The sequence below is a fragment of the Phyllostomus hastatus genome, unplaced genomic scaffold (assembly GCF_019186645.2).
Source record: "Phyllostomus hastatus isolate PE091 unplaced genomic scaffold, TTU_PhHast_1.1 phas_scaffold_216, whole genome shotgun sequence".
Classification (NCBI taxonomy): domain Eukaryota; kingdom Metazoa; phylum Chordata; class Mammalia; order Chiroptera; family Phyllostomidae; genus Phyllostomus; species Phyllostomus hastatus.
The window spans coordinates 23,418,409-23,438,944 of NW_025334018.1; the positions used below are offsets into that span (position 1 = coordinate 23,418,409).

Genomic DNA, 20,536 nt, shown 5'->3' on the forward strand with positions numbered 1-20,536 from the left:
GGGCTGCGTACCTGCGTACACGGGGCCGAGGGTCCAGACTCCTTCACCGACCACCTGGGACTCGGAACAAGCGGCTTTTACTTCGTCGACTCACTTATGTGGACGTCGAAGAAAGGGACAAGGGTAAATCAGGCAACAAAATAAAGCCACCTGCCATCATGACAGTTGTTATTATTAACACCTCTTGTCACAAGAATGAGTTTTAATAGTTTTTATTTCTTAAATTATTTTTCTATCCCGAAGTTTCTTCTTCTAAACCTGTAAGTCCAGACATTCTGAAATCGGCCAACGGTTCCCTGACCCCATGCACCTGGAGACTCTGTTATTTTTGTCCGTTCGTTGCTGAGCAAAGTGGCGGGTCTCCGGTTACCTGCCCCATGCATTCAGTTCTGTGCAGCTAACAAAGACACTGACATTCAATATTCCAACCACTTGACCTGAAGCAAGAAACTCATTAGGTATATTTTCTGCTCTCCAAATTGCATTAAGCAAAAGTTATACCAAACGTTGCACTAATATACATCCTTCCAGCCTCCAAAATGTTTTTTCTTTGCCTCACGACCAGTCCTAAAGTGAGCACTACACATTTCAGGGCAGGGGGTGTGCTTGCCTTCCGGTCTCACTTGACCCCTGCTACTAATTCTTGTATCAGTCAGTATGGGCTAGGTTATCCTGCAGTAACAAATAGCCCCTCAATCTCAATGGCTTGCAGCAACCTGCTTCATGCTGCATGTCCCACGGTCAGCTGCTCTGGGCCATGTCATCTTCACCTGGGGCCCAGGAAGGTGGATCAGCTTCAGTCTAGGACACGGCCAGTCTGATGGCAGAGGACAAAGACACAACATCGGAAAGTTTCTGGCTAAAAATGGCACTTGTCCTGGTGGCTCAGAATGCATTGGCTGGAGTGAGTCACGTGAACAGCGTTGTTATTGATGAGACGGATTGTAAGCCTTCCCCGCAGGAGGGGAGGGGAGCATGCGTGTGCACGCACTGTACCGCCCCGGTGGGCTGGAGCGGCCGAGAGCCCTGGACCGTCTCAGCCAGGCTTTCCACCGCGAATCCAGCAATTCCCACCTGCTACTTCCCTCCCGTGTGAGGGCTTTTCCCCTAATTACTAGTTAGTTGGCATCTGTTCACTTCTTATGCACAAGTGCCTGGTTTTTAGAGTTTGTTGTTACTTAGTTTGTCTCTGTGACTTCTTATGTTCTTTCACCCGCAGACGGGGGACAGGCTTTGTGGCCTTGCGACGGTCACTCTCGGCGGGCCGTTGGCCCTCCCACTTTGGAAGTGCACAGGTGAGCGCATAGCACCTGGGGATGTATCTGAGGGCGCCCTCGGTGGCCAGAGGTGGGGTGAGGCTCTCTTCTGAGAGACACATTTATTTACGTTCGTCTCTCGTCCCTCTCGCGAGAACCCGGATTAATGTTTCCTCTCATCCCTCCAGAGACACTTTTAAAATATTTTTTCTCCTTAACAAAAAGGACCGCATGCTACATCTCTAAAATACACTACTGTACGTTTTTTTTTTTTATTGCTATTTCAAGTGAACTTGAGAAACGGGAAAAACTGCCCACTAGCCCTCATCCTAACGCACCAGACAGTTTCAATCATATGTGTTCATTTCCTTGTTGGTTCTTTTTCTAACCCCGCATTTTATTTGTTGGGAAATCACAGTGCAGATAAAACTTAAGGCAAGTACTTCAAGATGCATTATTTGTCCTCCATCACAAAACTTTGAGAGCACAGGGAAACTTGAAGTATTCGTTACTCATGGTTCACGGTACCGCCCCCGCACACGCATTTGTGCCGGCTCTTCAGCACCGCCCGGGGGCGGGGTTCCGGGCGGCAGGGGGGGTGCAGGGCTTCACGCGTGGGGGCCGGGACCGTGGGGGGCAACTGGCTCTGCCCGGGCCTGTTTTTAAAGGCTCCCTGGGGTGGGGATGGGTGGGGGGTGTTTGTGCCCGCAGAAGGGATGGGGGAGACCACCGGCTTGGGAACTGGGGCTGGGTGGGGGTGCATGTGGTGACTCTGGGAGGGGTCGGGGGTTTGAGCAGTTGAGGCTGCAGGTCTCCAGGGCAGTGAGTGGATGATGGCAAGGGAGGATTACAAGTCTGGGGACAGAAGGGGCTCCCGGGAGGCCAGCAGGAAGGGCCAGGGGGAGAAACGGCAACAATGTGAGATGGAAGTGTGAGGAGGAGGAGGAGGAGGAGGAGGGTGGCCGATGCTGGGAAACCCTCCCCAGGGGGCAGCAGGGCCGTGACCCAGGACGTGCTGAGCCAGCAGCAGTGACAGTTCGGCGCCAAATCTCCTGCCGGAAACCACATCCTCAGAGGGGGAGGGAGGGAAGCGCAGGCCCGGGGAGGAGAGCGTCGGTCATCGGGCCAACGGGCCTCTGCCCTCCGCGTGCTCGGCGAGCCCAGGTCCGCCCCGTGGCTGGACCGGACCGGACTTGTCGTGTGGCGAGCAGCAGAACCGGATCCCCCGGGGTGTGGGGACCGCCAGGAGCCAGCATTCCTGCCTGCCGGGTTCAGGGTGCCTCTTCGCAAATCCCGGGAGAACAGGAAGTTCCACCGACCTTTTTCTGCCCCGGAAAGGAACCCCCTCTGGCGTGGGGCAGGCCTTCCCCCGCCTTGTCACACGGGCCTTCGGCGCTCTGCTCCCCCACGTCAGGGCACCACGCCGGTGGGCGGCCCACACCTCTGCCGCCCGCCTCCCCCGGCACCCGCTTCGGGAGGCGCCCACCCGCCTGCTGTCCCCACACACCTCCCTCCCACGGCGCGAGCTTCCCGGTCTGCCCCCGCGCTCCCGACCTCTAGGGAACCCCAGCCAGGTCCTCCCCTCCGGTGTTCTCCCGCGGCCAACCTCCTGGAACTTCGCTAGGACACGTAAATGCCTGTGCGGCCTGGTGGGAGTCTCCTCGTCTAAATAATGTGAAAATCGTCTGTTTAATCTTAGCACGTGAGCTTTAATAGAATTTAACCATATAAATAAACATCCAAGTTTCACAGTATACAAAAACAACCAAAATGTTAATTCTGTGGATTACAGATTTCAAATTCCGTCCTCTGCGGAGCTCTGTGTCACAGGGTTGCTGGTCCCAGCTGATCTTTGCGTGTCCCTGATCACCCCGCGACAGTGCTCATCGGATTAGTTTCAGCAGAACTCTTTTTGCCCAGAACTTTCCCAGGAGGAGAAGTCAGGGGCAACAAGCAGGCACTGATGCTTCAGGCTTGTCCGGCCACCGTCGTCGGCCCTGGCTGAGCGTTAGACACTCCGGGGACTGTTGGAAAACCAGTGGTGCCCGGGGGCCCCCCAAGACCAAGCACTCGGGACCCCTGGGGGTCCCACCCCTCAGTGTGTCTGGGAGACCGCCCGGGAAACCTAACACGCAGCTGGGTCAGGAGCCAGGAGCCGCTGAGTCCACGGCGGAGAAGCGAGGAAGGAAGGAAGGAAGACGAGTGAAGAAACGGGGAAACGTGGCCGGCCGGCTCCGCATCCGCCCGCCGCCGCTCGGGTCCTCAGAGGCGGGTGAGTCTCCTGTCTCGGGCCCAGTCCTGGATCTCCGCCTGCGCGAACGCCAGGTAGAACAGCAGGCCGAGCACGTTGACGGCGGCCGACAGGAAGAAGACGTGCCTCCAGCCGGACACCGAGTCCTGGGGCGGGAGGCGGGGTCGTCAGCGTCGGCAGTGCCTCCCCCACGGGCCCCAGCAGTTTGGCGCGGGGCGGCGCTGGCCTCAGACAACGGAGGGGCCGGCTGCGGTGGCCCCCCCAGGGTCTCAAGCAACCAGAGCAGGTTCGGTGAGCCTTGGAAGCAAAATGGCTCCCAAATGAGCCCTGGGTGCTGGGTGGGGACGGACTTTTCTTTAAGCCAAAATAGATGAACCCGCCCTGACGTTTTCTCTGGATTTTGGACCTCCACATTCATGAAGATAGCCTACTGTTTATTCAGAATTATGTCTGAAATGCATCATTAAGATCTCGGCATCATTAAGATCTTGTCCTTCCAGGGGGGTCTGTGTTGTTTTGTTTGGGGCCCTCGGCCCAATCGTAGACACCTCGGGTGGCCGTCCCCGCAGGACGCGAGTGGCCGGCTGCCCGTGGCCTGGAGGGCGAGTTCGTTGCCGCCGTCACAGGCACTGGTAGCAGCTGTGTCGACAATCGACCCAGAAAGCAGGTCACATAAAAATGTGACAACAAAATGAAACTGACTTTGTCAGTGGACTCTGTCCTCCCATCCCAGCCCGGTCCCGCCTTTTCACTTTCCCCAGAAGCCCCCACGTCACGCGGCGCCAGCGTCGTGGCCACGCGCCTGCTCTGTCCACCGCGACCACTGCTCGTTGAATGGGCCTCGGACGCCTGCTCCCATTCTGAGACGCCGAGGGGGTCTCTCTTCCTCGTCTCCTCGTCTCCCCCCCCCCCCCGCCCCGACTTCCTCTCTACCCTGAAACGCGTCCTTCGCTCTGGGCGTAGCTAAGAACCTCTCCATGCCTCTGTGCCTCCAGAAAGAGCCATCCCTGCTGTTTTCGCGCCCCCCCGCCCCCGCCCCCGCCCCCGCGCAGCTCCTTTCCATCAGCCTGACGTCATTGCCTGTAGAGACTGCGCCCTCCCTTTCCCCAGGAGCCTGCGCCCGGCGGCCTGCCCGGCGTGTGCTCCGGGTGGAGCTGTGCGTGGCGGTCTGCGCTCGCTTGTCCCCTCGGACCCCAGTCCCCGAGAGCAGAGGCCCCGCCGCGGGCTCCTGCACCCGAAACGGCGCCTGCTGCGGCTGGCAGCCAGTAGGCGGTCCCACCTGGCTGATGAGGAAGCCGGTGGTGGTGGAGGAGATGATCCCCGCGACGAGCCCGAATCCCCGCGAGACGCCCATGAGGAGGCTGGCGTACCTGCGGAGAGGACGTCGGGGGCGGCCTTACAGGGCGCCGCCGTCCGCGCGGCCGGCGTTTCTCAGAACGGCTTTTCGGCGGCCCGGCGTGGCTGCGGCTCGGCGCTCACGGCGCAGTCGTGCTCCCCAATCTGTGTCTCAGGCACCTAGGACACCCCGGGCACCGTCCGCGTGCCGCCCCGCCCTGTCCTGGCACCGAGTCGGCGGCCGGGGGTGGGGGTGGGGTGCCCTACCCTGGCCCCGTCTTTGTGTGGTGGTGGGCCTGTCCCCTGCGCGCCTGCGCCCCAGCCCTCGCCCCACGTCGCACGGGGAGGGCCCGCCCCGCGCGGCTGTGAGGCCTGGGTGTGCGCCCACGGGAGAAGCCCCCCACGCCCCACCCCCCACCGCCCTGTAGGGTCTGGCTCGTGGCGGGCGGGTGGGTGTGTGGGAGCCTTTCCCAGAGCAGCCGGCCCGTCTCTGCCGGGGAAGCTCTCGGCCTCCAAACCCCTCAGGGCAAGGCCTCACGCTGACGTTTCTACGTAGTTGTCACCGTTCTGCCGCCGTTTGCTGGAGGGGTCACAGGAGGAAAACCGAGGCCTGACCCCTCGGAGCAGCCTGGAGCAGGGGAGGTGGCGGGCCAGGGTCGTACCTGGGGGCGACGTCTAAGCTGTTGACGATGAACCCCGCGTCACACAGGTTGCTGGTCCCAGGGATCAGTATCAGCAGGATGACGGTGGTCACGAAGCTGGAGGCCACGAAGGGCAGGGCCACGGCGCAGAGCGACGGGAGGAGCAACCCTGGGCAGGCGGGGCCGGAGTCAGAACCCGCGCTGGGCCCGCTCGGACCACGCGGGGGAAAGGGGATGGATTGGCGGGTCGCCCCCAGCCCGTGCGCCGGCCCTCACCCAGGGACGAGAAGAGCTTTCGCACGGTGACCAGCCTGAGGACATTCCTGGACAGGAGGAAATCGGCCAGCTGACCCCCCAGAATCGTGCACGTCGAGGCGGCCACAAAGGGCAGGGAGGACAGGACGCCGCTCTGGAGGGAAGACAGCCATCCGGTGAGCACTGGGGAGCGGGGAGCCCGGACGTCACCGGGGCCGGCCACCGACAGAGCGAGTCGTGTGCGGGGAGGGACCGAGCGTCAGGCCTCGGGCGGGGCCCTGACGCTGCCTCCAGGGACAGCAGTGCCGGTTCCCGCGAGACCCCGAGGACCGAGCCTCCAGCGCGGCAGCAGCGTGGCGGTCAGGACCCCTCTCTGCGGCGGCTGTCTCCCCGAGCGGCCGTGCCGTCCAGGGTCCAGGGCGGCTCTCACCTCCGTCCGTCCTGCTGCCGCACCCGTGCACACGGGCCTTTCTTTACAGTGCCTTCTCCGAGGCCGCCGTGAGGGCGAACGGTGCGGGCCCGGCCGGAAGGGCCCGGGAAGCGTGGAGGCACCTCCCCCACGGCCACGGCCGTCGCACCCGTGTCCGAAGGGCACTCACCTCTCTGACGTCGACGTGGAGCACGGAGTGGGTGTAGGTCGGCAGGTACGTGATGATGATGGTGCACAGCCAGAAGTGGCTGAAGAACCCCGTGAAGATGGCCCACAGCGGCAGGCAGCGGACCATGGCCCTTATGGGGACAGAGCGTCGGCGGGACGTGGGCTGGAAGGAAGCAGCCGGTCAGCGTGGGCGTCAGGACGTGCCGCCCTGCAGCCTCTGTGTGGCCCCCGGGAGAGGGGGACGCCGTACCTGCTGCGCCAGCGAGGACACGATGTGATCCTTTTCCCTGACGCTTATGCACGGGTGACGCACGGGGTCGTCGTAAATCACCGTGAACCACAGGAGACAGCACGCACAGCCGATGCCGCCTGGGGGGCCGGGACCCCGTTAGTCTGCAGGTAGGTTTGTGAGGTCGGGGGGGTTCCCTCTGAAGTGGACACCTCCCCCCAGACACACCCGATTCATGGTCATTCCATCCCGAGAACCTCAAGTTCCCACTTCTTTATTTCGATTCTTCTTTATTTCAGTTCTTCTGCAAATGTCCTTTTAACCAAAGCTCCCCAGGCACCCCCCCCCCGCCAACAGAGACTGCCGGGGGTCAGCGTCCAGCCCTCGGGCCACAGCAGGGGCTGAACGAGTGCCCCGTTGCCTCGCAGACTCATCCCTCCCGAGACTCGGTGCTGACAGCGCTGCGTGCCGCCAGCAGCAGATTCTCACTCGCACCTTATCGTCTCGTTTTGGACGACCTGACCGGTCAGGACTGAGGGACAGTGGCATGGTACGTCCACGCAGCAACCTGAATAAAATCTGCACGGCGAGGAGAAACCTCCGGCCCGCTGTGAAAGACCGTGCGCTCGCCAGGCAGCACCCCGCTGCGGGTTTCCGGAAGAAGCGCTCCTCGACGGTTTCCAGACTCGATTTGTGTCCGTGCACCCACGTGGCCTGGGTCAGCACCGTTAGTGAGGAAGCTCGTGTTGAAGGACACCAGCTGGTCGTCACGACAGGACAGACACTGGTGTTGTTGCTGAGGTTTGTCTCTGTGTGAGAAGGCTGGGGACTCACGTTCTGTAAGTGCCCTCTAACGACAGGCTCACGCATCCCTCTGTTTATGAGGCTGTGAGTCAGGAGCTACGGGGTGCAGCGTGTCACAGAGTGGACTCCGCGGTGGGGGCACTTCACAGTCTGGTGGCGACGGAGAAGGGGGCGTAGACCACCGACACCAGCACCGCCCAGAGAACACACGTCGTGAGCAGTGCCGAGGACAGGAGCCGAGGGCAGGACGACGGGTCTGCCGGGCCCGGGGTCCCCGCAGGAAGGTGCGCACACACGTGGAGGAGGTTCACAAACAGGCCAGAGAACAGGCCTCGGGCGTCTGGCAGCAATGCGCGTCCTGAAACGTGAGGACGCTCTGGCAGCGGAGTCAGTCCCCGGCCCTGGAGCTGGGCCACGTGCAGGAGGAGGCCTGGCGTGGCCGACGGTGGGGGAGACTTCACGGAGACGTCCTCTCGGTTTCTCCGAAGCCGGTGATGCGCAGTCACCGCCCAGACTAGAGTAAGAAGCTCCCAGCCCTCACGTTCCTCGTCCTCTTCCATGCCACAGCGGCCCCTGCTGTGCTGCAGGGAGGGGTGCGGCTGAACACCTGGGACATGGATGCATGGGTGGGTGGGGAGCGACTCACCGAAGATGTAGAAGATGCAAGGCCAGCCCAAGGCCTGTGAGATGAGCCCGCCCACACAGAGGATGATGAAGGACCCGCACGCTGCCCCTGCGGGGACGAGGGAGAGAAGCGCTTAGGGGCACAGCAGAGGCTGAGACCGAGCGGCCCCCCTCCCTCCCCGGACGGCGTCCCGAGGGTGCGGTGCAGACCTGCAGTTACTGGGTGACGAGGGTCTGGCCGCTCGGATCTCCCCAGTGAAGTCAAGTGAAGGAATTAGAAATAGTAATAATAATAATAATAATAACAACCCCCTAACAATAACCGCAATGGCGGCTCCTTAGCCCCGACCTGACCGCACCCACGGCCTGCCTGTTTCCTCGTAACCAGAGTCACCCCCTGGCAGGTGCGGGGGACACGCTGGAAGGGCGGGAGGTCGGGGACAGAAAAGCAAAGGCTGCAGAGATTCAGTTCCAGCCCTTGCTCCCAGGGAGTGGTCAGCCCAGGGAGTGGTCAGTCCAGTCGGAGAGAGAAGCACGAACACAATTCACTGTCACGAGGAAGATCCTGGAGTCTGACTGTGAGTTACACAGACCCACAGTAAGCAATGCCCTTTGCACAGTGACACAATGCTCACGTGAACACAGCACACACCCTCCAACAAGTTCCCAGACTCGGCACTTGGCCTCCCTTGTGCAATACAGGCCTGCTCTGCTCTGCTCTGCTCTGCTACCTTCACTTTCATTTCTAAGTACTGGTTTTGACCCACTGAACGGATTTCACGGCCCTGCCAATGGGTCCCAGCTGGAAGAGAGGAAGGATGGAGAATATAAATGCAATGAAACTACAATGCTCTCTGAAAGCATCCACGAGGAGCAATTAGAAGCCCTGATAAACTTGGGAATTGTTTACACGTGAGGCTTTAGGGAAAAGAAGCTGGGGGCGGGGGGGCCCGCAGGAAACTGAGCAGAGCCCCAGGGAAGCTGAGTGCAGGGGGCCCTGGGCTGGTGCACAGAGGGGCGGGGCGGGGCGGGCCCTGGCAGCTCACAGTGGGGAGGCTTTGCATCCAGGCCCCAGGAGGGCCTCCGTCTCTGCCCCCCACGGAGGAACGCAAAGAACATTCCCCAGCAGGAGAGCAAACACGGCCACCTGTGCTCTGGGGAGCGCGCGTGGCTTTGCTGGGAAGAGAAGGTGGGAGGAGACGCAGCTGGTGCTGGGGAGCCCTGGGAGGTCTGTGGGCTGAGGCTGAGGGGGTGTGACCGCTGCAGTGGGGGGGTCGGTCGCCTTGGAGGCAAAGTCTGCAGGTGCACGAGTGCTGGGCCCGGAGGGAGAGGCTTGAAGGAACCTCGGTCTGGTCTTCAAGTGCACACCCTCAGAGCTGCCAGGGGGCGCACAGCAGGGATGAAGCTGTCGCCTTCTGAGTGAGGCCGCGCACTGTGTCCAGCATGGTGACCTCTGAGGGCGTGCTGTGTGGTGGGGGCTGGGGCGTGGCCACTGCAGGCACTCCAGGTCTCGGTCCTACGACCTGCTGGCTCCTCCCTTACTCTCTGCGCTCAGCCCCAACCCCCCCCCCCCCGCCACCGGCTATAAATGAAAGAGATGGAACTGACATCCGAGGGTTGCGAGAAGGACTTGCTCACAACACCACAGGGCTCAGATCCCCACAGGTATTTAAATTCTACCTTGCAGCCTTTCTCTCCTTCCCGCTCTGAATTCAGTAGTCTTAATTCTCCCTCGTGCGTCGTTGTTAAAGTGGTGTTTGTACTGTGTACTCAGTCTTCCCCCACTTGGGCAATTGCCTAAAGTTCTACACCCCCGCCCCCCCCCCCCACACAGTGCTTTCGCAGCTCATGAGGGCCCCTCCGTGCTGAGCCCCCGGGACGGCCCAGCTCAGATGGACCTTTCTTATCCGCTAGGTAACCTCGTGCATGTTGAATTTTCCGTCTCCCCCAAAGCATCCCATGCCCCCAAAGCATCCCATGCCCCCAAAGCATCCCATGCACCGCACGGATGACATGGGAGGGTGAAGTCGTGACACAGCTGCGACCCGCGGAGGGACGCCTACCTGAGCCCGCGATGCTGGTGAGCCTGCTGCGTTCCAGTGGGGGGGCCCATTTTGCCCAAATGGTAAACTGACCCGTCCACGCCATTCCCTGAAATGAAAATCACAAAGGCCTGTGGCCGCGAGTAGGATGCAGGAATCTGTATCTGTTCCCGGGAGAAAGTGCCTGGGTACCTGGGCCATGCCCTGGACGGCCCGCACCACGACCAGCAAGGGCACTCCGAGGTCGGCGGCCCACGGCGTGAAGAGGGTGAGGAGGGAGGAGATGAGCAAGCCGGCACCCAGCATCCGCTTCGCCCCGAATATCCCCGCCAGGTACCCGCTCGGGACCAGGGTCAGGATTATCCCGTAGTTGATGGAGCTGAAGATAATGCCCTGGGTCTCGGGGCTCCATGCGTACACCGAGCTCTGGGGAGGGGTGAAAAGGAGAAACCTTTGCTGAGGAGGAAAACTTCGCGGCCAGAGCTGCTCGGGTTTGCTGGGACCCTACCGTGAAACAGCACGTTTGGATTTTCGCTGTTTTATACCCAACTTAAACATTCCACCTTTTCCAAATAACCAGTTATACCCCGAATTGGCTCCTTTCCAAGGACGGAAAACCAGAGGACGAGGAGGAGAAAGAGACAAAGAAATGGTTATGCCAGCGGATGGCAGGGAGATGTAAACGGACAGCAGACGGGGAGAGACGGTGCGTCTGTGGAGGAGCTTCCCGTGTTTGCTGCCGGTGAACGGCGACGTGGCGGCTGTCGTTTCAGAGAACGAGGGACACGCAGCGTCCCGAGCTCTCGTGAGATTCGGTCCCTCACATCGGGTTTGGGGGGGCGGTCTACTTCTCAGCGTACTTCGTACTAACAAGGTCACATTCTGCTTCCAGTGTGACCTGGTAAAGAGTCTGTGGTGGCCCGCTCGGTAAGAAAATGCGTGGTATAAATTCGAAGTGGAGAGCCAGAAAGTGTGAAATACGGTATTTCATCCACTTAAGAGAGAGAATGCCAGCTCTGTGACGCAGGTCGGAGTTCCCGGTCGAGGAGGCATTTCGGCGGCACAGGGACGCGGAGGAGCGGGCAGTACTTGAACCGTCCCCCGAACGATGCCCGCGATCTGTGTGAAGTGAAAGGGGAAGATCCGCTCCCGCTGGAGAGCACAGGAAAGCGGGCTCGGAGCGTTCGGCGTGGCGCCAGAGGATCGGAAGCGGAGGACGGGGCTCCGAGCTGCTCTGGGCGGGTTTCCCGCGCCCCTGGCCCTGGCCCTGGCCGAGGGGACTGTGCTGAGGAGTGGCCCAGACTCCGAGGAGCACAGCACGTCCGGGCACCGGGCAGGCGCCCCGGATTCTGGAGCAGGGGCGCAGGGAGTGCGCGGGAGGAGGGAGGGGGAGGCAGTGGTGAAGAAGCTGGGGCCGACTCATGAACTCCGGGTATGGTGAGATGTTGCCGCTGGTGCAGAGGAGAGCTCAAAGAACCGTGTGTGTATATGTGTGTATATGTGTATACGTATAGAAAGTAATGCTGAAAAACATTTGAAATAACTGGCAAAACCGGCTCCTTTAACTGAGGGGCAAGTGGGGAGTATCTCCGTTTGTCACCGGACAGATCGGTGGGCAGAGCTGCGGGCCGACCCCGCGGCGTGCACGGCTCAGGCGGTGGAACGGGCGGACGAGAGAAGGAGCCGCGGCCGGCACAGGGTCGGGCGGAAGGACGCGCTGAGACGGGCCTGTTTTTTCACGGAAGACGCCCAGCAATCTGTTTCTTAGAAGTTTTCCCATTTTTTCCCTACATTCCTCCATCTTGTAAGTATAAGAACCTCCATGAAAGATTATTTTTATCATAGAGCTCAGCCATGGCTCAAAAAAAACAATTTCGGTTTGGACAAGCGTGTCCCGGGACATTCACGCTCCTCCCTCCACAGAATCGCGATCTGAGTCCCCCCCCCCACGCCCGCCCCCACGGCCGTTCTCCCTCCCGCGGGCTCACCCCAGCGCCGAGCTCCTGCAGGGGCCTGCCGGGGTCCTGGAGCGCGTCTGCACGAGCCCCGTCCTTGGAGGCGTTGGCCACGGCCGGCTGCTCGGTGCCGTTGACCATGGCGATGACGGCGATGCTCAGGCTCACCCGCTGTGTGATCATGGCGAGGTTGGTCAGGTGCATGACCACGGCCAGGCCGCAGCGCAGGGAGCAGGGCGGCGGGCCTGCGGAAGGGCCGGAGGGCGGTCGGGGAGGAGGGCAGGGAGGAGGCGGTCGGGGCTGGCGGAGCTCGCCCCTCCCACTGAAAACACTCAGTCCGCCCCTCCCCTCCCCCCACCGAGGTCTTAGACCGCCACCCTCCTCTGTCACCGTCTACTTAGCTTCAAGACAGTGAATCTGGGGTCTGGTCATCGGGTAAAGCAACAATGGGAAGAGGACAATAAACACAGAAACACCTAAATGAAGGCGTTTATGCCACTCTGCTGTGACACAGGAGTGCAGGTGGCAGAGCCGGTCGCAGAACACTCCTCCCGGCGGCCGGCCGGCTGGCCGGTGGTCCCAGCCGCACGCACATCCACTCGCCAGAGACCCTGGGCGTTTGCACCCCACAGCTGCCTTGGGGTGCAGCTAGCCAAACACCCAGGACCTTCTTTTAAAATGTCCGAGGGCGGGGCGTAACTGAGCACTTCCGCTAACGCCAGTGTGTTGGCCACGTGGACCTGCCTTCGTTTGTGTTCAGCTCTTTCCAGAATGAATGGGGAAAACCATCTTTACGGAGTTTGCTGGTGATGCGGTGCTGGAGGCGTATGCACTGTGTCACGAGAGTAACGTTTTTTTCTGCGGTCCCCATGAAGTGGAACAAGGGGCCACTACGGAAGTGTTCCCATGTGACTGATGGAGTCTATATATCGTGTGTGTTTGTGTGTGTATACACACACACACACATATATCATCTATATATATTGCATTGCATATTTGGCGAACTTGGACTAAAGAGAAATGAGAGAACCTGTGAGGAATCGGATGAAACTATAATGAAAGAAATCCCTTTTAGCAGCCAGTGGGCTGAGGGATGGGATTGGTTGCCTGCAAAAGAATTATTTCCTTATGAATGGAGCTTCCCAAGCGGGGGCGGGGGGGGGGGGCAGGGCCCACGAGCTAGCGGGGCCTCCTGCCCAGCCTGGGGGTCATCCCCTTCCTCACGTCCTGGGGTTTAGTGGTCGTTTGGCTCGGTTTCGGATGACAACTCAGCGGGTCCCCTGAGGAGGGAGCTGCGGCAGGTGGCAGGAGGAAGGGGGGAGCTGGTCCCATGCCACAGGGAGAGGAGGAGAGGAGGGCGAGGACACGCACGGGACACAGGGACAGTGACCACTCCGCCTCGAGTACCTTTCCTGGGGGACGGCTTCTCGTCCATGTGCCTCCTCTGGGAAGTGTCACCGCACTTTAAGGCAGAGGCCACCTCGGCCCCGAATCTCTTCTGCCACGACAGGCTTTGATCTACGGGGAGAGAAACAACCCAAACACGGCACACGAGTCACTTTTTCGTGTTAGTGTCGCCTTCTCACGGGTCAGTGAACACCTGGATGGCAGCCAGCTCTGTGGTTCATGCTCCGCAGCACATGGGGCACCGCAATGCTCAAGGGGTTTCGTGGGTTTGCGTGAGAAACTTTGGCGGAAAGTCCCAGCGGTGTCATTCAGGTGCTCTACCCACCCGTGTCCTCCCCGGTTCTGAGTGGAGCTGAAATGGGAACAGGGCAGACCCAGAGAACCCGCGCAGGGGAGGCCAGGTCAGAAGACAGGGAGGTTAGGTGACGTGCAGGAGCCGAGGGGCGAGTCCAGAGCGGCCCTTGCTTCCACCCGAGCGCATTTCTGTCCCCTCCGTCCCATCAGGACAGTGTCCCATGGTGTCGTCTTTGAACGTGAAGGGCGACGCCTGTAACGCTTGGAGGTATTACCTTAAAGTCTTGAAATGTTCACTCTCGTCTCTGCTGCGCACGATCGGGACACTTGGTTAGACTGAAATAACTTTCTTTTTTTTAAATATTTTATTTATTTATTTTTAGACAGAGGGGAAGGGAGGAAGAGAAACATCAATGTGTGGTTGCCTTTCATGTGCCCCACACTGGGGACCTGGCCCGCAACCCAGGCCTGTGCCCTGACTGGGAATGGAACCGGTGGCCCTTTGCTTCACAATCTGGTGCTCAGTCCACTGAGCCGCACCAGCCAGGGCTGGTCTGAAAGGATTTTCAAATCACCTGTGGAATCGAACTCAGTGGGGCCTTCTACTACAACCACGAGTGAATCCAGCTATTCGGACAGGTGAAGAGAACTCGTGGCCCCGACAGGGACAGAACTGGTGGTGTCTGTGCGTCAGCCACACTGTCTCTGGGGACACCCATACTGACTTTAGGAACCATCGTCACCCTAAGAATGTTGTCGGTTTTGCAGCCGCTCCCGAACTGAAGGATCTGCGAGTCTGCCAGCACCCGGCCGGCGTTCGCTGCCTCGTCCACAGCCTCCCGGGCATCCTCTCTGCACATACGTTTGGTACGACCCACCCTCATCCACAGGGGCGTTCCCAACTGTGGCCTTCAGGAGAAGAAGCATAAGGAAAGATACAGATGAAGAATTTTGCCCCCAAACACTCTTTGCAGCCTTACTTATTGCCACACAACGTTAGAGACACAGTAAGGGTTCGGTGAGCCCATTTTCATAGATGGTTATCAGGGACTGTATTAAAATAACATGCTCAGTAGTACATGGAAATGACCGCTCTTGTGGACCACGCAGGCGCCGCACCTGGGCTGACGCCTGGACGTCCCCAGAGACACAGACTCACGTGGTGGTCACGCCATTCTTCATGATTTTCTGTACTGACCAAGTGATTTTCTGACACTCAGTAGCGACTCACCTGGCATTCAGAAGGAGCTGAGCGTCTAAGAAAGAGCAGTAATTGGGCCTCATTATCACGGTCACCAGGGTTTTCTGCTTATCACGTGCCTCGAGAATTCTGGGAGTACGATCTCCCCACCTAAGTTTTGGAGTTTCCTACTTTGACTACCGTGAACCCAAACTCGAGACAAGGCCAGCAGCAGGAAGCTTGGCGTGGGCCCTGCCTGGAAGGCGCTCAGTCCGCGGGCCGTGGAGACCGCCCGTGAGTCCAGCGCTGCGCGCTCGGATCCCAGCCGAGCAACCGGGCCGGCCGCCCGGCCTCCCCGGAGCCGGGCCTCCCTCACTTCGCTCGTTGTGTCACATCGCAGCCGCGGCGGAAGGCGGCGGCTCTCTCACCGCGCCTGCAGCTGCAGGAACGAAGCTTTCCCACCAGCTTCGGTGAAACGTCCCCGCACACGGAACTCCGCCGCTGGAGACGCTCGGCCATCCTCCGCCGGCCGGCCGGCCGCTCACCCCACTGCGGGAGGGCCGTGCGACCGAGCCGCAGCGCGGGCTGAGCCCGCGCACGCCTCCCGGGGCCGGGCCAGCTTCCTCTGTTGAGCCGAGGCCCCCTCCGCGCGCACTTGCAGCGCAAGCACGTTTCAAGCCCACTAGGTAGGGTAGCTTCTTTTTGAGGTATTCTAAGTAGGAATCGATGGGATTTTAAATTGTTTTAGCACAGAAGGAAGTTTCCTGATGGAAATACTTTCAGATTGAGCTTCTTGAATACTTAAAAATCAAAACAACTACTCTTTCTTGAAAGCTTTTCTTCTTAGTGAAATCGTGCCACAGGCCATCACCGCCGCTGCCTTTCCCCGCCCATCTGCGGCCACCCCCGCCGCCTTGGCTTTCATGGTTTCAGGGGCTTCTCTGGATTCTGTCTGCACAGCCAGTCTTGCTGGTTAATTCCCGCCTCCCTCGCGTGAGACGCACACGGAGAGCGGGCGGACATCCCAGTCCGCTCTGAACCAGGGTCTTTCTGCGAGGCACTAGTGGAAACTTCTCTTTCCAGGATATCCTTCCAGGGTAATCAGAGAAGCCTGAACTCGTGGGGTCTGAGTGCCGGCGGAACCGATGGGCACACAGACAGACAGTCTTGGCTCCGCCCGCTCAGCAGTGACGCTGGCAGGGCAGAGAACCCCACAGCCACGGCTGTGAGTAGACAGAGAGAAAGTGGAGGGGGGGGGATTGAGTTAGAGGAAAATTCTTTATTTTTTAAATAAAATAAAATAATAAATTTTTTATTTTTTTAAAATTAATAATTCTGATGCAGTGTAGAGTTTCATTTGATATAAAATTAATAATCTAGACAATGGTTTGTGTATAAACAAAAGATTAGTTTTTTCTCATTCTTCTTAGTCCTGAACTTGCTATTTTTCTATAACCGTCTTCCGCTGCCCTCAGATTCCCGGCAATAGTCAGCCCATCTTGCGTCACCCCCGTCAGGAGTGTCCCCGTGTACTCAGGGTGAATGTCAACGTGGTTGAAAGAGCGCGGATCTGCATGTCGAAGGGCAGCCGGGGCCCTGCCCCCGCCGTTCTGGGAACGGGGACAGAGGTGACCAGAGCACTCGCGTACAGGAAAAGTGGGGTAGTGCCCCTCCCCAGGACTGCTGGGAGGGAAGGGGGGGCACGAGACGGGCCTCCTCCCGGTGCAATCTCACGCGTTGTGAGATGTGGCTGCCAGCAGCAGCCGCGGTGGCAGCGGGCAGGCACAGTGTCGGCACTTGGACTTCTCTCGGATTGCGAAGCAGAGGCTTACGGCAAATACCGGGTCCAATAAAAATGCTTTTGGTTGTGAAATTGGTTTTAAACTTTTCAAAATGGGTTCCTGTGGACTAGAACGCACGCAACGGAGGAGGAAGGGGCGCACACGACTCAGACACCAGAGGACGTGGGAAGACGGAATGCTGTCCGTGTTAGTGACACCGCCTGCCTTTCGCGAGATCGGTGGCTCCGAAATAATATTGGTTATTCCAGTGGATTGCTTATGCCACCTATGAAATCATTTATGAATTTAATCACGGAACAAAGTGTCCTCAGCCCCCACCGTGGGCACTCCCAGAAGGCAGGGCTACACCAAAGTTAAGGCACAACCCGGCACTGCCCGTGGGGGACGCCCAGCTCAGCTCCTCAGGAGACGGCCGGCATGCCACACACCCCTCCTCTGGTGACCGCTGCAGGCCCGTCTTCCGGGCCAGTGGGCGCCCTCCCCGAGTTCTCCCGGCTTCCTTCCCATCACGCCTGACCCTCGTCCTCTGGATGCCTCCGGTCGGCTCCCTGAGCAGCTGGTCTCCACAAGCACCACATGCTCTTGCCTCGGCTCTCACACACGGCTTTGTCCATATCCCCCTTTTCTCGAGAGGCAATTCCAAATCTATAGAGCAATCTGAAGACGCACTCGTCACAGTCCCTGTCCCCAATCCCAAATCCACAGCCACAGCCCGCCCCACGTGGCACGGCACCAAGTGACCACTCGGAAGCCTCGCATCAGCCACCATCGCCCACAGCGCCCCTGGCACTGCTGGCCCCCAGCCCTGTTTGAGGGTCTTGATCGAATCGATGACCTTTTTTAGAAAGTTCATCCTGGAGCCAGAGGCCATGCCCAGACGGGGGTCCTCAGGCTGCTGTCCAGGCTCACTCCCTGACTTCGCCTCAACCCCTCCCTCCCTCTGACGGGCCTCAGATTAGTGTGCAGTCGTCCTCCGACCCGGAGAGAAGAGCACCACGTACCTGCACCATGAAACCTGGCTCCGAGCCCTCGCTCTCAGGCCGCCTGGAAGTGGTTTCTGTCCCTTCTCCCCTTGCGGACCGTCCTGCGTCCTGCAGGGGACAAACAAGACCACGTGGCAGGCAAGTGGCAGCGGGTCTGGGAGCCGAGTCTGGCTTTGCTGTTTAATGTTTAACTTCATGTTCAAGTTCTCGCTGCCAGAATGTGCATCTCAGAGGGCGACTCCACGATCTTCTGCTTTCAACGGCGCACATGGCCAGCAGGTCCCGGAGACCTTCCTGGGAGGAGGAGCTGGGCTTGGCGAGGCCCTTTCGCTTCCTGCATGCCTTGTGGCCCGGTTCCTCCGTCCGTCCGTACGGAGGGGTTATATCGCTGGGCTCACGGGGCCATGGGGCAAATCAAACAAATTGTACAAGCTGAGTGGAAGCAGGTCTCCCCGCAGTGAGAAGTCCCCTCGAAGGCCTCCGTGAAGCCGGGGCGCCTTTCCTTGTGCACTTGGTGCCTGAAGTCTGGTAAACGGGAGCTTGGGTGACCAGGCTGTCTTCCCGCGAGGCTGCCCGCACCCTTCCCTCCGAACCCCAGCTCCGCTGACTCCTGATTCTTGAACTCGTGTCCTATTTGTGATCCTTGAAGTTCAGACTGTGGTTACTACTGGGTTTCCCGCTCTGACTCTCGATCCTTACAAACTGCAGCCGGGGCCAGTCCTTCCCGCTTTATCAGCTGCAAATGGCAGCAGCTGAGCTCCCCAGCCCCGGGCGGTCCCACCCCCCCCACCCCAGCCCAGCACCTCGGTTCAGCTTCTCGGTTCCTCCGCATTAGCCCCTGTTGCTGCTGTGATAGACTAACACGGACTTGCCGACTTGCCGTGTTTGCGTTCCCGTTCTGCGGGTCAGAAATCCCAAGTGGGTTTCGGTGGCTAAAAACCAAGGGGCTGGCAGACCACCTTCTCCCCAGAGCCATTAGTGGAGACGCCTGACTGTCTCCAGCCCTGGAGACGCCTGCTTTCCTGGGCCTGTGGCCCCTTCTTTCACCTTCCGATCTTCCCTCTCACCGCGGCCCTCCTGCCTCTCTCTTTATTGCGACCCTTGTAATTGTGTTGGGCTCCCTGGGGAAACCCAGTATCGTCGTCCCATCTTGAAATCCTTAACGTAATCCCACAGGCCACGTGCCCCTGCACAGGCCGCAGGGGTCAGGGTGTGGAACCCGCACCGTCCACCCTGAGGAGCGAGGGAGTGCTGGGGAAATCGAAACGACACCTTCCTTCCTCCACGTTAAAACTCTGCCCCCTGACCTGTTGGAAAGCCACCCTGGGCCCGATCGGCCAATGGCAGTCGCTACAAAGAGCACAACCGAGGACATCCTTTGCCTTGTCTGCCCTAACAGTGTGGCACTTCCTCGTATTCACCGAGGCTCAGTGTGACGAGGGAGCGGCCTGGTAGGTGAAGGAGCCGAGAGCGGCGCCCTGGGTAGGAGGCCGCGTGGGAAGGAAAGGGCTGCCCCGGGCCGGGGCCACAGGCGGGAGCAAACCGGTTCTGCAGGGGGCAGACTGTGTGTGCACAGCCCAGCCCTGTGCTTGGCGTCTGCACACGCCCCGCGGGGCCTTCTGTGGTCGAGGGTCGCAGTGCCCACAGCTCTGGGCGCAGGACCTGGCCTTGCCTGCTCAACACACCCGAGCTGACTGAACGGACGGTCGATGCTGGAGTCACACGCCGCCGAGAGCCACCATGTCTGCAGCTGGTGCAAGCCCCTCAGCCCGTCACGATATGTACAGCTCAGTGAGCCGTGTACTTAAAGACCACACGTCTGTAACCCAGACATATCTGGGGGGATGGCAGCAGAGAAGGTCGGAGATTCTTTAAAAATTCAGGTCTCTCTGGCCTGGTGTTAATGGCTCTTTCCAATCAGACTAGTTCAATTCCACCCTCTTTTTTTTTTTTTTTTTTTTGAGCAGTTACTATGTTCCAGACACGGCACTGGCTTCTGGGAACAGCAGTCTGTTTCTGACCGGACCTCGGGCTCCCCAGGGTGCAGAGTCCGCTGGGCGAGACGACACAGGAGACTGGAAAGCGGTGACAGCAAGCAGCTCGATGTGGCCCCTGGCCAAGACTCGGGTGTCAGAGGGAGGCAACCTGGGGGCGGGGCTGTGGCCTGTCCTCCCTGGTGGTGGGGGCGGGGACACCTTCCCGAAAGAGCAGAGTCGCGTGTGGGAACCTGGATTGGTCAGCACGGCGGGCGGGGGAGGGACGCAGTGCGAAGGGAGTTTGGGAAACTGACTAGAGACGTGATGAACATTTTAAAAAAATCAATTACTTTTCCCAATAGTAGAGGCCATTAGTCAGAAATGGAGAGAGGAAGTTTTTTTGTTGTTCTCTAGCAATGGTTGGGTAACTAGTAAGTTGGTTAAAAAATAACCTATAGAAATAAATAAAAACCCAACACATTTAGCTTCTTCACATAAAATTATGTGTGTGTAAATATGTACACATTTGTCTATGTGTGCATGTGTAGGCAGACACACAAACTCACACACCGCGAAATGTGACACCTCAGACCCTCCTGGAGCCACTGAGAGATTTTATCCCCACAATCAATTCACCTGCGTGCAGACTTAAGCAGGGCCGCCTTAGGGCAGTGGGAGAAAATCTGAGGAATTTTCTCAGGAGGCAGAACAGAAAGACAAAGAGAAACGCACCTGAAAATGCAGTGAGGATTTAGGGATGGCAGGCAGAGGATTCTGTCCCTACCTCCAACGGCCCGATCCGGAGAGCAGAGTGGGAATATTTGAAGAGATGGCCACCGAGGTTTTTTGGGAATCGACAAAGTAACGCAGACCACCAGTCCTGAAGATCCCAACGCGCAGTGGG

General features: G+C 59.3%; 1 protein-coding gene across 2 annotated transcripts; it reads right to left on the bottom strand.

The window, feature by feature from the left end:
• Nucleotides 1-2,944: 2,944 nt before the first annotated feature.
• On the bottom strand, nucleotides 2,945-17,768 carry LOC123833443 (sodium-dependent phosphate transport protein 3-like). 2 transcript variants are annotated; one of them, XM_045861625.1, is made up of 12 exons: nucleotides 17,675-17,768; nucleotides 13,398-13,508; nucleotides 12,024-12,235; nucleotides 10,228-10,461; nucleotides 10,057-10,144; nucleotides 8,016-8,102; nucleotides 6,587-6,705; nucleotides 6,338-6,499; nucleotides 5,760-5,892; nucleotides 5,505-5,652; nucleotides 4,787-4,877; nucleotides 2,945-3,653 (listed from the first exon to the last, which is right to left on the bottom strand). In XM_045861625.1, the coding sequence occupies exons 2-12, from the start codon at nucleotides 13,423-13,425 to the stop codon at nucleotides 3,519-3,521; spliced, it is 1,437 nt and encodes a 478-aa protein (XP_045717581.1). In that variant the 5' UTR covers nucleotides 13,426-13,508; nucleotides 17,675-17,768; the 3' UTR covers nucleotides 2,945-3,518. The 2 variants fall into 2 exon arrangements, with proteins under 2 accessions (XP_045717581.1, XP_045717582.1); XM_045861626.1 differs by lacking the exon at nucleotides 10,228-10,461.
• Between the last annotated feature and the right edge of the window lie 2,768 nt (nucleotides 17,769-20,536).

Coding starts and splice junctions, on each gene's coding strand:
- LOC123833443 (XM_045861625.1), bottom strand. CDS start 13,425: ATGGACGAGAAGCCGTCCCCCAGGAAAG. Junction 10,462..12,023: donor TGCAGGAGCTCGGCGCTGGG/GTGAGCCCGCGG, acceptor ACCCCTCCCCAG/AGCTCGGTGTACGCATGGAG. Junction 8,103..10,056: donor CACCAGCATCGCGGGCTCAG/GTAGGCGTCCCT, acceptor TCGTCCCCGCAG/GGGCAGCGTGCGGGTCCTTC.